Source organism: Entelurus aequoreus, linkage group LG08 (genome assembly GCF_033978785.1).
Source record: "Entelurus aequoreus isolate RoL-2023_Sb linkage group LG08, RoL_Eaeq_v1.1, whole genome shotgun sequence".
Taxonomy (NCBI): Eukaryota; Metazoa; Chordata; class Actinopteri; order Syngnathiformes; family Syngnathidae; genus Entelurus; species Entelurus aequoreus.
In genome coordinates this window covers 82872780-82891546 of record NC_084738.1, presented here as the reverse complement: position 1 = coordinate 82891546, position 18767 = coordinate 82872780, and the positions used below count along the sequence as shown (strand labels likewise).

The 18767-nt window shown below is 35.5% G+C and overlaps 1 protein-coding gene across 2 annotated transcripts in view; it reads left to right on the top strand.

Annotated features, from left to right (window-relative positions):
- exd3 (exonuclease 3'-5' domain containing 3) overlaps positions 1-18767 on the top strand; it is a 148912-nt gene that overhangs the window by 4043 nt on the left and 126102 nt on the right. The window contains exons 3-5 of one of the 2 annotated variants that reach the window (XM_062057453.1): positions 3694-3758; positions 9047-9211; positions 14060-14245. In XM_062057453.1, coding sequence (XP_061913437.1) covers positions 3694-3758; positions 9047-9211; positions 14060-14245 — 416 coding nt within the window. The remainder of the gene's footprint in view (positions 1-3693; positions 3759-9046; positions 9212-14059; positions 14246-18767) is intronic. The other variant, XM_062057454.1, reaches the window with a different exon arrangement.

Sequence of the window (18767 nt, the reverse complement as noted above, 5' to 3'; positions counted from 1 at the left end):
TATTCGCCATATTTTACGAGTTAGAATGCATAAAAAAATAAAAATATATGTGTTCTTGTTTTATATAAGAATTGTGAATGATAGGCAGAATTCCAAATACATTCCAAAGCAATAACTCATTTGATACTGAGATATAAACCCACGAAATAGGTAAAAAAACTAGAATGCTAACGTTAACATGCGTTAACAATATTGCTAATACTTGGTTAATATTAAGGTCACGACATGTAAATGTAGTATTGTTGCCACTTTTTGGATGTTTTTTTAGAGGGGAATACTGTACTCCTATTAGCTGCATTGTAAGCCACCTCTTACTTGCCATATTGTATGAGTTAGAATGCATAACAAAAGAAAAACATGTGTTCTTGTCTTACAGAACGATTGTGAATAATTGGCAAAATTTCAAAAAATAACTTAATATTTCATTCGTAGGTGTATAACTACCAAATTAGATTTTAAAAAGTCATACATTATTTTATTTGTATTTTTTCAATGCTTAAATTTCTACATCAATTTCAGATCCAACCGATGATTTTTTATTTTTTTTATGCCTTTTTGTAATAGTCTTTTATATTGCAAACACCCAAAATATGCAATATTTTCCCCCCAAAATGTCTCAAAGTAGAATATTTGCTGCAAAGTAATTGGAGCCTTAAATATGTCAATAATTCATAACAACATTGATTTTCAGTCCTTTTTTATTTATTTTTTTATTTTTTATTTTTAGCAATGACAGTTTTAAAAACCCCACTAACTTTCTTAGGGACCTAAAAGGTCCCCACTCATAAAAGTGTTAAAAATAAGTCGTAAATTATTATATTAGTATTTTTTCCAACCCTTAAATCTCTAGATCAACTTCAGTTCCAACTGTTGATTGTATGTTTTTTAGAATTTTTTTAAAATGTATTTTTTTAAATTTTATTTGTTAGTTTTATGGCGTTTTTCAAATAAAACTTAGTTTTTTATATGGCAAACACCCAACATATGCAATATTTTCCCCAAAACGTATTTCAAAGTGTAATATTTGATGTGATGTAATTGGAACCTTAAATAGGTCAATAATTCAAAACAACATTGATTTTGATTCATTATTATTTTTTTGAGCAATGACTGTTAGTTTTTTAACATTCTTGGGGACACAAAGGGGCCCCACTATTAAAAGTGTTTAAAAAAAAGCATACATTTATTTATTTATTTAGACTTTTAACAACACTTAATATCTTTCTGTCACTTACAAGTTTTTTTTTGCTTGCTTTATGCACTTTTGCAATGTTTTGCCCAACAATTATTTCAAGTGTAATATTTGATATGAAGTAATCGGAGCCTAAAATATGTAGATAATTCATAACATTGATTTTCAGTCCTTATTATTTTTAGAGCAGTGACAGTTTAAAAACCCCCACTAATGTTCTTAGGGACATTTTTCAGATTTTTGTAATTTTTTTTATTTTATTTTATTTGTTAGTTTTATGCCTTTTTTTTCCCCCAAATAAAACATATTTTTTTTATATGGCAAACACACAACATATGCAATATTTTCCTCAAAGAATATTTCAAAGTGGACAATTTGATGTGAAGTAATTGGAGCCGTAAATATGTCAATAATTTATAACAACATTGAATTTGATTCGTTATTATTTTTGAGCAATGAGAGTTTTAAAGAAAAAACAGCCTGCATGGCATATTTGTGTTCTTAGTCTACATTGCAACTTTTTCTGTTTTGGTTTGTTTTAATGGCATTACTTTAATGTCGCCACAAGTTAAAGGATGCACGAGGCTTGCAGCGTGTGGACAGGCCTTTATTGGGCCTGCTTTCCCAGGAAGGCTTTTATTTTTTACACCATCGTGGTCCTTTCCTGGGGAAATCCGAGACCAAACGGAGAGAGGCTGCCGCTGCCAGGGAGGGAGCGCAGAACAGGAAAGCAAGCCCTGGGAAGGAGGAAGGGCGGTGGGGGTTGGGGGAGGTGGTGATGTCAGGTACGGTGGAGCCCACTCGGCCGAAAGGGTCAGAAAGTTGATGCGGCGAATACAGATATCACAAAAGTGCATAATTCCGTTTTGTTATTGGTGGCATGCATGAATAGTACATCATAATAATAATAATTATAATGCATGAATGTCCCCTACATAATAATAATAATTATAATGATAATAATAATAATAATGCATGAATGTCCCCTTCATAATAATAATAATAATAATTATTATTATTATTATAATAATAATGCATAAATATCCCCTACATAATAATAATTATAATGATAATAATAATAATAATAATAATAATAATAATAATAATAATGCATGAATGTCCTCTTCATAATAATAATAATAATAATAATAATAATAATGCATACATGTCCCCTACATAATAATAATAATTCTAATGATAATAATAATTATAATAATAACAATAATAATGCATGAATAACCCCTTCAGCATATTAATAATTATAATAATAATAATGCATGAATGTCCCCTACATAATTATAGTAATAATATTAATAATGCATGAATGTACCCTACATAATAATAACAATGCATGAATGTACCCTACATAATAATATTAATAATTATAATAATAATGCATGAATGTCCCCTACATAATGATAATAATAATGCATGAATGTTCCCTACTAATAATGATAATAATAATAATGCATGAATGTCCCCTACACCTACAACATTATTATAATAATAATAATAACTAATGAATGTCCCCTACATAATGATAATAATAATAATAATGCATGAATGCCCCCTACATAATAATAATAAAAATAATAATAATGATGCATGAATGCCCCCTACATAATAATATTAATAATTATAATGACAGTGTATGAATGTCCCCTATGTAATAATAATGATAATAATAATAATGCATGAATGTCCCCTACATCATCATCATCATAATAATAATTATTCATGAATGTCCTCTACATAATAATAATAATAATAATGCATGAATGTCCCCTACTTAATAATAATTATAATTATAATAATGATAATAATAATGTGTGACTGTCCCCTACAGGCCTACATCATCATCATAATAATAATAATAATGCATGAATGTCCCCTACATAATAATTATAATAATAATAATGCATGAATGTCCCCTACATCATCATAATAATAATAATAATTCATGAATGTCCCCTATATAATAATAATAATAATGCATGAATTCCCTTTACATAATAATAATAATAATAATACTAATAATAATAATAATAATGCATGAATGTCCCCTGCTGCCCGGTCACAGTAAAAGTGGCACAATATTAATATTAATAATAATGTTAATATTAATAATAATGCATTAATGTCCCCTATTGGCCGGTCACAATAAAAATTGTACAATATCAATATTATTAATAATAATGCATGAATGTCCCCTGCTGCCCGGTCACAGTACAAATTGCACAATGTTAATATTATTAACAATAATGATATTGATAATAATAATCATATTGATAATAATGCATGAATGTCAGAGTAAAAATCCTGAGCAAGCGAGGTGAAGGTGCAAGTGAGAGTCGGGAGTTGACATCTTGTATTTCAGAAGCTATCCGGTGTCTCCACAGGCCAACAATATCCACCCACTCCATTTCCTTCTGGCTCCTTGGCGGCTCCACAGGTCAGAGGTCGCGATGAAAGCCCAGCTCACGTGTGCATTATCCCCGCAGGTCTGGACCCGGACCAGCTGAGGGACCAGATCACCCAACTGTGGAGCCACTTGGACCTGCAGACGGTGAGAGTCAAGTATTGACACAAGCTGCTTTGATGTATCGCACGCATCGGGAGAGGAAGGAACAGACCTCCACCGCCGATATTTGACATGTTCCCCTATATCCGTATCAACCTTTTTTATCCCTATCGCCCTTTTTTCAATGGCATCGCCCCTTTTTTTATCTGTATCACCCTTTTTTCATCGGTACCGACCTTTTTTATCCGTATCAACCTTTTTTAATCGGTATTGCCCTTTTTTTCATATTGTATCACACCTTATTTTCATCCGTATCACCCTTTTTTCGACGTATCGACCTTTTTTATCCAGATCGCCTTTTTTCATCGGTATTGTCCTTCCGTATCACCCTTTTTTCATCGGCCTGTTTTAAATCCGTATCTGCCTTCTTTATTGCTATCGCCCTTTTTTCATCGATATCGCCCTTTTTTATCTGTATCAGCCTTCTTTATTGGTATCGCCCTTTTTTCATCTGTGTCAGCCTTCTTTCATCTGTATCGGCATTTTTTTTCCATCGGTATCACCCTTTTTATTGATATTAGCCTTTTTTCACCGGTATCGGCCTTTATTATGGGTATCGCCTTTTTTAAATCTAATTGCCCTTTTTTCACCGGAATTGCCCATTTTTAAAAATCGGTATCACCTTTTTAATTGGTATCAACCTTTTTTTATCAGTATTTTTGCATTTGTATTGGCCTTTTTCATCAGTATCGTCCTTTTTTATCAGTACGGCCCTTTTTTATATGTATATAAAGTAGTAACAGACACCTTCATAACAATATGTAATATGTACAATATACACACTGCAAGTATATATATAATGTAGTAACAGACACCTTCATAACAATACTTCATAACAATATGTAATATGTACAATATACACACTGCAAATATATATATATATATATATATATATATATATATATATATATATATATATATATATATATATATATAGTAACAGACACCTTCATAACAATATGTAATATGTACAATATACACACTACAAGTATACCGTAATTTCCGGACTATAAGCCGCTACTTTTTCCCCTCGTTCTGGTCCCTGCGGCTTATACAAGGGTGCGGCTTATTTACGGCCTGTTCTTCTCCGACACCGACGAAGAGGATTTCTGTGGTTTTAGTACGCAGGAGGAAGACGATGACACAATGATTAAAGACTGACTTTTCATATACCGGTAGGCTGGTTATTTTGATAACGTACAGGCGAGCACTTTGTATTAATTTGCACCGTTGTATTATTTGTACTCTGCACGAATTGCTGTTCGCCATGTCAAAGATGTGAAAGTTTGATTGAATGATTGAAAGATTTATTGTTAATAAATGGGACGCTTTGCGTTCCCAAACAGTCATCTCTGTCCCAAAAATCCCCTCCGTGGTAGCAGGAACCCCTATATACTACGGTAATTACACATCAAAACCCTGCGGCTTATAGTCGGGTGCGGCTTATATATGGAGCAATCTGTATTTTCCCCTAAATTTAGCTGGTGCGGCTTATAGTCAGGTGCGGCTTATAGTCCGGAAATTACGGTATTTATAATGTAATAACAGACACCTTCATAACAATATGTAATATGTACAATATACACACTGCAAATATATATAAAGTAGTAACAGACACCTTCATAACAATATGTAATATGTACAATATACACACTACAAGTATATTTATAATGTATTAACAGACACCTTCATAGCAATATGTAATATGTACAATATACACATTGCAAATATATATAAAGTAGTAACAGACACCTTCATAACAATATGTAATATGTACAATATACACACTGCAAGTATACAGTATATATAATGTAGTAACAGACACCTTCATAACAATATGTAATATGTTCAATATTTATGGTATTTTTATCATTTTAATCATTTCCGGGACTGATTTCTTTAGCGCATTGATTTGTGTTTCCATAGCGACGCACGTTTGGCTTCTGGCAACAAATTTGTGTTCCTACTTCCGGAAACAAAAGCGAGTGTGTTTTCTAGACATGGCAGACTTGGTAACAGACAGGAGCCGGCAGAAGAAGAGAGAGTGAGGTCGGCGTGACTTTGAAGCTGTAAATGTGGAATTTGGAGACAAGCCATTGCAACATAAATGGAGTGCTTACCCAAATTAACCGTAAACCGAGAACAAGACGATTTTTACATGTTAGGATGCAAACAAATAAAAACATTTTGTCTTCTTGTCTCTCATAATGATTGTGAACCATAGGCAACATTTTAAAAAGTGCAATTTCCCTTTAAATGTTCACAATATTTCAAAGTTCGTCACGAGGAAACCTTAAAATGTATTAATCCCATAAAGTGTTATGAAATGGAGTAGATGAGTTATTGTGATGTAGACAAATGTCATATTTTGACCTATCTTTTTAGGAGATTTGCCATATTTTAAAATAAAATGTTGATGCTCCTCTAAGACACACGTTACAAAGGTGTTTGCTGCTAAATGAAACACAACATCAAACATTATGTCATTACTGGTCCCACGTTTACTAAAAAATAATGTTCAAAAAACAACTTGTCCAGATGTTTACTGACATATAATATTAATCTTTAAATCACTTTTAACTAAATACATTTTACTTCCAAACACCGGTATCGGCCTCCTTGAGTGCTAATAAATAATCTGTATCGGCCCGGAAAAAAACCGCATCGGTCCATCTGTAATAGGGATGATTTAATAAGGTGCACCAAAAAGAAGCTCGTGTGTGTGTGTGTGTGTGTGTGTGTGTGTGTGTGTGTGTGTGTGTGTGTGTGTGTGTGTGTGTGTGTGTGTGTGTGTGTTGTATTTCTACCATTCTTGAGACATCAACAAGGAAAAGTAGCTTCCATATGAGGATGTGTGAACAAGTTAGGACATAAATCATGGTCCCAATAAGGAAAATCATTACATCTAATAGAGAATGTCTCATTTGCACCCCTGGTGGTGAAATATATCAAAATGAGGGTGGTCCCAAAAAGGTTTTAAAAGTGCTCCCCCTCTGGTCAACATATGAAATAACAAGTGTGTGTAAAAATTTGAAGTGCGCCCTCTTTGGCCAAAATGTATAAAAAATGTAAATAAATATGTGACAAGCGGTATAAAATGGATGGATGGATGTATGTAGACATACTGTAATAACTTGAAGTAAATAATGAAGATTAAAAACCAATTACCAACAAAAAATTAACTAAAAGCAGTCTTTTTCTCACAATGTCGACTTTTTTCCTTTTTAAAATTGGAAATAATATCTCATATTCTTTCTGTTTCTGCAATATTGCATTATTTTCTTGTAAAATGATTACTTTTTTTTATGTAAAATGATTACTTTTTTATGTAAAATGGTGACATTTTTCATATAAAATTCTGACTTTTATCACAATATTGCCAAAGTTTTTGTTGTTCTTGTAAAACAGTGACGTTTTTTGAGTAAAAGTATGATAATTATTTATAATATTTCCAACATTTTAAAGCTTTCTTATACAACTGTGACTTTTGTCGAGTAAAATTCCGACTCTTTTCATAAAATTGCCAAAATGTTAAGCTTTTCCTGTAAAATTGTGACTTTTATTGAGTAAAATTCCAACTTTTTTCATAATATTGCACAAGTTTTTCTTGTACAATTTTGACTTGCGTTGAGTAAAATGCTGACTTTTGTTATAATTCTAAGTTTTTCTTGTGAAATTGTGACCTCAATATCAACTAATTTTTCACAAGAAGCTTGTTTATATGGGCGTAGTATGTATATATTATTAATGTTGTTAATACAAATCTTTATATACCTAGAAAGGGTGGTCCTAAAGAGGTAGGCATTTTTCGGAGGTCTCAAGAAGGTAACAAATACAGGAATATGTGTGTGTGTGTGTGTGTGTGTGTGTTAATGAGGAAAGCAGAGTGGCTGTCGGTAGGAAGGAAGGAATTTGCACCGAATGAACTTGAGATGTGTGTGAGGAGGATATTGAGTGAATGACATCTGCTGGGCAAATTAGTAGGCGGCAGCTAGACATTCTCACACAGATATTATTTTCTCCTGAAGGAACTTTCTAAAGCCAAAGTTTACATTCTTAAGTCGGGACCCCATATGCATGTCTGATGTGAAGTGGTGTGTGTGTGTGTGTGCTTGGGCTAGTGCGACCAGGTGACACACACCCACGTCCCACACAAGGAATTGCTAGAAAGTCAGAATTTGTTTGATTGTACAATCATTTTATGCCCAGGAAATGATGTGAATTGAGTTTTATCTGTTCCGGGGTCAATGGCAGCTCAATGAAGTCCAACGTTTTAACTCCCATTTGCCATTCTTAAAGGGGAACTGCACTTATAGGGGGAATTTTGCCTATCGTTCACGATCATTATAAGAGACAAGAATAAACAATTAGTTTTTTCCGCTTTCCAACATATAACGATCGTCTAGTTCCTGGTGGCTAGCGATGCAGCTAATGTTAGCACTCAATTCTACCTGTGAATCACTTTAAACATGCATTCAAAAAGCGTCAACAATACTTCCTTTACGTTCTGTAACCTGTATAATAACCAAACTGTAGCAACATTGTTATTGTAAGCGTGAACACTAAGGAATCGATATGCTACGGAGTTAGCCGTAAAAGCTAACTACGGAAAGAGATAAGCTAGCTTCTACGTCAGCACGAAACACGTTTGAGTTTGTAATGCACGACAATGTGATAGGACACCAATCTGTACTGAGGGAAAAACATGAACAATCATATTACAGTATCTGTAAAGTATTATTTCATGTTTTGTTTGTACACAGCTAGCCAGACAGTGTATGTACTGACGTGCTGCGTGTATCATGATCAATATAAAGTGGGACTCACTCCATGGGGACATTTTTCCGGTTTATTTGGGTAACCACTCCATTTATGTCGAATAAGCTCGGCTCCAAATTCCACATTTACATCGTCAAAGTCACTTTCGCCTCACTCTTTCCTCTTCCGTCGGCTCCAACCTCTCACTCTTCCTCCGTGCTCGCTTCTAGAAGTGGTAGTTCATCCTCCTTATGTTCAGCTTCAAAAAAATAAGGTTGTGAATCCTCATTTGTCCAAAAATAGTCGTCTTTGTTGCCTGTTACCAAGTCTGCCATGATTTAGAAAACACGCGTTTGTTTTCTGAAGAAGGTGTTTCCAGAAGTCTGAAGTGCAGTGCTATGGAAACGGAAATCAATGCGCGGAAAAAAATCAGTCCCAGAAATGATTAAAATGATCAAAATAGGGTAAATAATAAGAAAGCTGATGTTTGCTCCTTCCTTCTGCGTCCCCCCAAGTTACACTCAACAGCCAAGGAGGGCTTCTCAAACCTCCAAAACCATCCCCTGGATGCCTTCCTCACCATCCTTGAGAGCTCTCCAGGCAAACAGAAGGGCCGGAGCCACACCTTGGGGCCCCACATCCTGAAGGAATTCCAGAGTTGGCTGCAGGAACATCCCGAGGTGCCAAGATCTTCCCATAATGCACTTCTGTACTATGCTCACATCTCCCGTCAATTCCGGACTATAAGGGTTGGAATTGGGGGTTAAATCACCAAAAATTATTCCCGGGCACGGCCACCGCTGTTGCTCACTGCTCCCCTCACCTCCCAGGGGGTGCACAAGGGTGATGGGTCAAATGCAGAGGACAAATTTCACCACACCTAGTGTGTGAGTGACAATCATTGTTACTTTAACTTTAACCTTAAGCCGCTACTTTTTTTTTTTTTACTACGCTTTTATCCCTGCGGTTTATAGAACGCTGCAGCTGATTCATGGATTTGTGGAACGCAAGTCGTTTTAAAACAAACCAAGCAAACATACTGAGAAGGTGTGTTATCGTTTGTGCTATAGCGCCATCTTTTGGACGAGTTCACTCACGACAGATGCTGCTGTGCTGCATGGCCCTTCTGTTTAGACTGAGCTTTCTACCGGAAGTACAAGTGCCGTTTCATCTTCTACTCGTATGGATTCTTCATTCGTCACTCAAAGCAACATTGATTGTGTTCAACAAATAGTTTTCATAAAACACAGACAGAGACACTGAAAAGGTGTGTTATTGATTGTGCTAGGGCGCCATTTTTGTTAGTTGCAAATGTACTTCCTGTTTCGTGCCTTGAACCAGAAGTATATCCTGTTCTGTTTACCATTTGTCCATAGCGGTTCTTCTCAGATTCTTCATTCGTCACTCCAAGCAACATTGGTTGTATTCAACAAATAGTTTTCATGGAACACCGACAGAGACACTGAAAAGGTGTGCTATTGTTTGTGCTATGGCGCCTTCTTTTGTTGGTTGCAAATCTACTTCCTGTTTTGTTCCTCGAACCGGAAGTATATCCCGTTTCGTCTACCACTTGTCCATAGCAATCATACTCGGATTCTTCATTCGTCACTCCGAGCAACGTTTATTGTATTCAACAAATAGTTTTCATAAAACACCGACAAAGACACTGAAAAGGTATGCTATTGTTTGTGCTATGGCGCCTTCTTTTGTTGGTTGCAAATCTACTTCCTGTTTTGTTCCTCGAACCGGAAGTATATCCCGTTTCGTCTACCACTTGTCCATAGCAATCCTACTCGGGTTCTTCATTCGTCACTCCGAGCAACGTTGATTGTATTCAACAAATAGTTTTCATAAAACACCAACAAAGACACTGAAAAGTTGTGTTATTGTTTGTGCTATGGCGCCATCTTTTGTTAGTTGCATATCTACTTCCTGTTTCGTGCCTTGAACCAGAAGTATATCCTGTTCTGTTTACCATTTGTCCATAGCGGTTCTTCTCGGATTCTTCATTCGTCACTCCAAGCAACGTTGGTTGTATTCAACAAATAGTTTTCATGGAACACCGACAGAGACACTGAAAAGGTGTGTTGTTGTTTGTGCTAAGGCGCCTTCTTTTGTTGGTTGCGAATCTACTTCCTGTTTTGTTCCTTGAACCGTAAGTATATCCCGTTTCGTCTACAATTTGTCCATAGCGTTTCTACTCGCATGGATTCCTCATTCATCACTCCAAGCAACGTTTGTACGTTTTACAATATAACTACAACAATTCTTACTCACTAAAGCATCCCTGTCTGTAGGATTGTTGTCATGCATATTTGTATGTGCTATCGTAATGTGCTCAAGCTAGCATCACTAGCTAACATGCTAACACGTTTAAGAGTGACTGTGTCAGTGTTATTCACTTACAACGACATTCTTTTTTTATTGTTTCAGTTTCACAAATTCCTCCGTAAATTCACCAAAACGTCAGCGTGGAGTTATTTAGTCTGTTTAGCTGATTGGAGAGCTAGCTTGCGCGGCTAGTGGGTCCATGACCATGACTTCTGTTTTGTTTGATCAGCCGTTTTACTGCCCTGTTACAGACACCGTCTGGAAACAATTACGGAATGTCAATAAATATTAACAAACATAAAAGTATATATCTGCGGCTTATAGTCCGGTGCGGCTAATACAGTGGTTCTCAAACTTTTTTTGTCATCCCCCACTTTGGACAAGGGGGAGTTTTCAAGCCCCACCTGCCCCCATCGCCCCAACAGAACGCTAATGCCAAGCTTAACATTTTCAAATTTATTGAACATCAAGTAACATCAAGTTGTATACATTCAAACTCAATAACATAAAATAACATCAAGTTCAATAATAAATAAAATAACTGTGCAGCTGTGGTATAACTTGCATCAAGTTCAATAATAAATCAAATAACTTGCATCAAGTTCAATAATAAATAAAACAAAAGTGTTATAACTTGCATCAAGTTCAATAATAAATCAAATAACTTGCATCAATGGTAAATGGTAAATAGTAAATGGGTTGTACTTGTATAGCGCTTTTCTACCTTTTTCTAAGGAACTCAAAGCGCTTTGACACTATTTCCACATTCACCCATTCACACACATTCACCCATTCACACACACACACATTCACACACACACATTCACACACTGATGGCGGGAGCTGCCATGCACGGCGCTAACCAGGCCCATCAGGAGCAAGGGTGAAGTGTCTTGCTCAAGGACACAACGGACGTGACTAGGATGGTAGAAGGTGGGGATTGAACCAGTAACCCTCAGATTGCTGGCACGGCCACTCTACCAACTTCGCCACGCCGTCCCCACAAGTTCAATAATAAATAAAACAAAAGTGTTATAACTTGCATCAAGTTCAATAATAAATCAACAGTGTTATAACTTGCATCAAGTTCAATAATAAATCAAAAAAATTGTTATAACTTGCATCAAGTTCAATAATAAATCAAATAAAAGTGTTATAACTTGCATCAAGTTCAATAATAAATCAAATAAAAGTGTTATAACTTGCTTCAATTTCAATAATAAATCAAATAACTTGCATCAAGTTCAATAATAAATAAAATAAAAGTGCCACTTTGCAATCTTTGCAAAAAAAAAGGAGGAGCTATGCATTTTGGCAAGACAGGGCAGGTGAACAGGGGCGCCGCTAGGGATTTTGGGCCCCATGAAAAGAATCTTTACAGGGCCCCCAATACAGCGGCAACATTTTTTGATGCTATTTTACATACAATTATGCATTTTAATGGTATTCTGAATACAATGGAATTAATTTTGAGTCATTTATTTGCTGCACCACTGATTGTTGAGACTGTAGTAAAATGTATTATATTTTGTATTATATTATTATTATTATTATTATTATTATTTCAACACACACAGCTGCTCACCTCCTTCCTCATGTGGGGGAACTGGGGCTGATTCAGGGGCAGGGGGACTTGGGGGCTGACAGACAGCTGCTGCTGCTGCTGGTGCACTTGACTCTGTTCAGAATGAGGCATCATTTTGACAGAGGGGAGATCAACTATTATTGAATAAGAACAGCTTGATAAATGTTTGACTGGATTGATTATTTAACTAATATAGCAGTAAAATGTAAAAATCCAGTTTTCTTGAGCTAACCTGGTGAGAAAAGTGAGCTAGCTTATTACCACAGACAGGGACAAAGTTAATATGCATAACTTTCCACCACAACTAACAAACCCACCTTTTTTGGGAAATATTGGGTGACAAATTGTCGACCCTTCAACTCCTTCTCCTCTCTTATTTTATTTTCCTTTCTTTTTTGGCTGCCTGATTTTTGAGGCATACTGCTGTCTCCTCCGCTTTGCCCGCTGTGGCGCTGTCTGTGACAAATCGCCGTGCTCTACCTGCAGCTGATCCAGTCGGACTGAACCATTTTACGTAAATAGAGGGGGGAAAGGGAGGGCCCTGCAGGTGTTGATGCTTCCAAAACAAATAAAGGTATTGTTACCAGGACATGGAAAATAAAACATGTATGATTATATGTTAGTTAATAACTTAGTGTCATTATGTTTTCTGTATTATTATTTCATCATCATTAGGGGCCTCTCTGGGCCCCCCTCCATCATGGGCCCCTAGAATCCGTCTCCTTTACCCCCCCCCCCTTTTCGGCGCCCCTGCAAGTGAACATGAGTTTGAAAGTACTCCAGCATTAGTGGCTGCAATGAGCCTGTTTTGCACTGCACAGCTTTTCAAATCGGGCTTGCAGGCTTGACACTGCCACTGTTAAAACCTCATTGAGTTCGGGGCTGAGCTGCCTTGACGCGAGTGCTTCCCGGTGAATGACACAGTGTGTCCAATGCGCATTTGGCGCAACCCTCTTTATTAGAGCCTGCAGCCCGTTTCTTGACTTTGCCATGGTCTGTGCACCATCAGAGCAAAAACCCCCACACAGTTTTCCCATTTAAGGTTGTGTTCTTTGAGGAAACTGCCCATTATCTTGAACAGCTCATCAGCAGTGGCTCTATTTTTTATGTATTTGCAAAACAGCAAATCCTCGCACAGTGACTCGCCATTCACAAAGCTTCCGCTTAGCCCCGCCCCCATTAGTTACTGTTGCTGTCTGTCAAACTTTCGCTCCTACCTAGAAATGTAAAGCCTACAGGAAAAATAAGTAATTTACATGTATTTATATAGCGGATTCCACAGACCGAATCACAAAGTGATTTACAGTGTGTATAGAAAATGAAAGCATAGTAAAAAAAAAAAATCTAAGAATATAATTTAAAAAAAAAAAAAAAAGTAAAGTGAAATTTCCTCCCGTTCCTCGCGCCCCCCACCTGTCATGTCTCTATTCCCCACCAGTGGGGCGCGCCCCACACTTTGAGAGACGCTGGGCTAATATATGGAAACCTATTTTCTTCTAGTGGGTGTGGCTTATATACCGGTGCGCTCCATAGTCCGGAATATGTTTGCAAATGTACATCACTCGCTTGTGCTGTTTGGGAATCCACATACGATTGTTTTCACGCACCGCAGGTCACACTGGATTCTCTTCCAAAGATGGAGGTGACTGCTCTGCAGAGTCGGGCTCTTCATGTTCTCACTGACGCTCAGGCCAGCTTGGTGGAGGGTCTGATAAACATCTACCAGCTCACCACCCTGGACCCGGCCACCCTGCGACGCTTCGTCATGAACCTACTCTCCCTGCACTGCTACAAGGAGGCGAGTGCCAACAACACGCTAGAAATGCACTGATACGGTACTTGTGTCAATGATAGTATAGAGCAGGGGTGTCAAACTCATTTTCATTGAGGGCCACATCGCAGTAATGGCTGCTTTAAGAGGGCCGCTTTTAAAAAAATGTATTTTTATTATGCACGCGGGTAATAACTTGTGATTAATCGAAATGCGTATGCATTTGATTATTTTTTTTTTTTAATGTATAACTTGCTTTAAAATCATAAATGAAGGTGACAAGCAGATATGTAACTATTTGTTTTTATGTCACGAAAATAGTTTTGCAATACAGTATATGATAATATAATTGGCATGATCAGATAATAAAGTTTAGAATATGCATTTTTTTGGTTAAAATTTCAAGAACAGATGTATTTATTTAAAACAATTAAATTAAACAAATATTTTAACCTTTTTTTTTTTTTTAAATGATGTGGCGGGCCAGAACTGGCCCCCGGGGCTTGAGTTTGACACCTATGGTATAGAGAAACATTTTTGTGATGTTTTTCAAACCTTTTATGGCCAATTGTACGTCAATAACAGACTATATACGGCAGGGGTCACCAACGCGGTGCCCGCGGGCACCAGGTACCCCGTAAGGACCAGATGAGTCGCCCGCTGGCCTGTTCTAAAAATAGCTCAAATAGCAGCACTTACCAGTGAGCTGCCTCTATTTTTTAAATTGTATTTATTTACTAGCAAGCTGGTCTCGCTTTGCCCGACATTTTTAATTCTAAGAGAGACAAAACTCAAATAGAATTTGAGAATCCAAGAAAATATTTTAAAGACTTGGTCTTCACTTGTTTAAATAAATTCATATTTTTTTTTACTTTGCTTCTTATAACTTTCAGAAAGACAATTTTAGAGAAAAAATACAACCTTAAAAATGATTTTAGGATTTTTAAACACATGTACCTATTTACCTTTTAATTTCCTTCCTCTTCTTTCCTGACAATTTAAATCAATGTTCAAGTAAATTAATTTTTTTCATTGCAAAGAAAAATAAATACATTTTAATTTAATTCTTCATTTTAGCTTCTGTTTTTTTGCCGAAGAATATTTGTGAAATATTTCTTCAAACTTATTATGATTAAAATTCCAAAAAATTATTCTGGCAAATCTAGAAAATCTGTAGAATCAAATTTAAATCTTATTTCAAAGTCTTTTGAATTTCTTTTAAAATTTTTGTTCTGGAAAATCTAGAAGAAATAATGATTTGTCTTTGTTAGAAATATAGCTTGGTCCAATTTGTTATATATTCTAACAAAGTGCAGATTGGATTTTAACCTATTTAAAACATGTCATCAACATTCTAAAATTAATCTTAATCAGGAAAAATGACTAATAATGTTCCATAAATTCTTTTTTTAATTTTTTCAAAAAGATTCGAATTAGTTCGTTTTTCTCTTATTTTTTTCGGTTGAATTTTGAAATTTAGAGAGTCGAAATTGAAGATATACTATGTTTCAAAATGTAATTGTCATTTTTTTCGTGTTTTCTCCTCTTTTAAACCGTTCAATTAAGTGTAAATATCATTAATTATTAATAATAACAAAGAGTTAAAGGTAAATTGAGCAAATTGGCTATTTCTGGCAATTTATTTAAGTGTGTATCAATCTGGTAGCCCTTCGCATTAATCAGTACCCAAAAAGTAGCTCTTGGTTTCAAAAAGGTTGGTGACCCCTGATATACGGTGTATCCATTTATTCAATATATTACATAAATTTGGTTTCATGTAAAAAAAACTACTTCTTTTTAAGAGGTGGCGGCTTTTATTTGACAGTGGTGTGCCACAGTCAATTAAATGTAGGGGAAACCCTGAAATTAGAATAAAAACTTTTCTAAATATTTTTCAGGCTAACAAACGAATGACTTATACGTGCAGAGTAGTCCCTAAAAACATTTACATTTTTTTATTTTATTTTAAAATCTTAAGTGTAAAAAAGTCACACAGTTTTAATCAAGCTTATAAAAGTAAATAGAGTAACGTCAACCCAATCCTAGCTTTGCAATACTTAGGATAGATATTTATACAGCATTTGAGTAGACCTACAAATACAGTAAGAGGTTCCGCAGCCTCCGTAGCAGAACCTCCAGGTTCTGTAACAGCTTCGTCCCTCAGGCCGTAAGACTCTTGAACGCATCAAAATAATCCCCTCAATTCCCCCCAAAAATGGATTAAGTGGCTGGAATATAAAGACAATATAACATACATCCATAAACGTGGATGCATATGCAAAAGTGCAATACATTTATCTGTACAGTAATCTATTTATTTATATCTGCACCTTATTGCTTTTTTATCCTGCACTACCATGAGCTAATGCAACAAAATTTCGTTCTTATCTGTACTGTAAAGTTCAAATTTGAATGACAATAAAAAAGGAAGTCTAAGTCTAAGTCTCTAAGTCTAACTTATTAAATAATATGCTAAAAAAGGAAGACCAAAACTCTATGCAAGCAACAACAACAATAACCAGAAAATTCCCACGGAAATTTTAATGGGCCCACTATCTGTGCTGTGAACCTGAATCTGATAGAAGCTAAAAAGCTAGCATAAAACATTAACATGCTAATGTTAGCTTGCTATACCGGGAACAATTAGCATACTTGCAAGAGGGAGACATGTTTCAAAACCCATGAATTTGAAGTTTATATGAATACAATTTGCAAAAATGCTAGCATACAATGTAAGCATGCTAACTTAAGTAGAGTTTACATACCTCTAAAAAGGCACCTAGTATCAACATCTATGATTTTTAGGTTTAAACACACAAAAATTAGCAAAAAAGCATGCACAAAACATTGGCATGCTAAAGCTAGCATGATGACATAGGAAAAGTTGGTGTACTTCTAAGATGGCGCCAGGTGTCAAAGTCAATGATTTTCGGGTTTGTACGAATAAAAATGAGCAAAAACACTAGCATAAAACATTTGCATGCTAACATTGAAGAAGTTAGCAAACTTCCAAGGTGGAGCCAAGTATTAAAATCCATGATTTTCAGGTTTATACAGATGGAATTAGTAGAAACACTAGCATAAAAGTTAGAATGCTAACATTGAAGAAGTTAGCATACCTCCAAGTTGGCGCCAACTATTAAAATCCATGATTTTCAGGTTTATACAAATGAAATGAGCAAAAACACTTGCATAAATGTTAACATGCTAATATAGAAAGATTTAACATACTTCCAAGATGGCGCCAAGTATAAAAATCCATGAGTTTCAGGTTTATACAGATGAAATGAGAAAAGCACTAGCATAAACGTTAACATGCTAATATAGAAGAAGTTAGCATCTTTCCGATATGGCGCCAAGTATCAAAATCCATGATTTTTAGGTTTATACGGATGAAATGAGCAAAAACAGTACGAAAACTTTAGCATGCTAATATAGAAGAAGTTAGCATCTTTCCGATATGGCGCCAAGTATCAAAATCCATGATTTTTAGGTTTATACGGATGAAATGAGCAAAAACAGTACGGAAACTTTAGCATGCTAATATAGAAAGACTTAGCATACTTCCAAGATGGCACCAATTATCAAAATCCAGGATTTTCAGGTTTATACGGATAAAATTAGCAAAAACACTAGCATAAATTTTGGCTTGTTAATATAGAAGAAGTTAGCATACTTCCAAAGTGGCGCCAACTATTAAAATCCATGATTTTCAGGTTTATACGGATAAAATTAGCAAAAATTCTATGAAAACTTTAGCATACTAATATAGAAAGATTTAGCATACTTCCAAGATGGCACCAAGTATCAAAATCCAGGATTTTCAGGTTTATACGGATGAAATGAGCAAAAACACTAGCATAAATGTTAGCATGCTAATATTGAAGAAGTTAGCATACTTCCAAGATGGCACCAATTATCAAAATCCATGATTTTCAGGTTTATACGGATAAAATGAGCAAAAACACTAGCATAAACTTTAGCATGTTAATATAGAAGAAGTTGTCATACTTCCAAGGTGGCGCCAACTATTAAAATCCATGATTTTCAGGTTTATACGGATAAAATTAGCAAAAACACTACGTAAACTTTAGCATGCTAATATAGAAAGATTTAGCATACTTCCAAGATGGCACCAAGTATCAAAATCCATGATTTTCAGGTTTATACGGATGAAATGAGCAAAAGCACTAGCATAAAGGTTAGCATGCTAGCATAGAAGAAGTTAGCATACTAAGAGATGGCACCAAGTATCAAAATCCATGATTTTCAGGTTTATACGGATGAAATGAGCAAAAGCACTTGCATAAATGTTAGCATGCTAGCATAGAAGAAGTTAGCATACTTCCAAAGTGGCGCCAACTATTAAAATCCATGATTTTCAGGTTTATACGGATAAAATTAGCAAAAACACTACGAAAACTTTAGCATGCTAATATAGAAAGATTTAGCATACTTCCAAGATGGCACCAAGTATCAAAATCCAGGATTTTCAGGTTTATATGGATGAAATGAGCAAAAACACTAGCATAAATGTTAGCATGCTAAT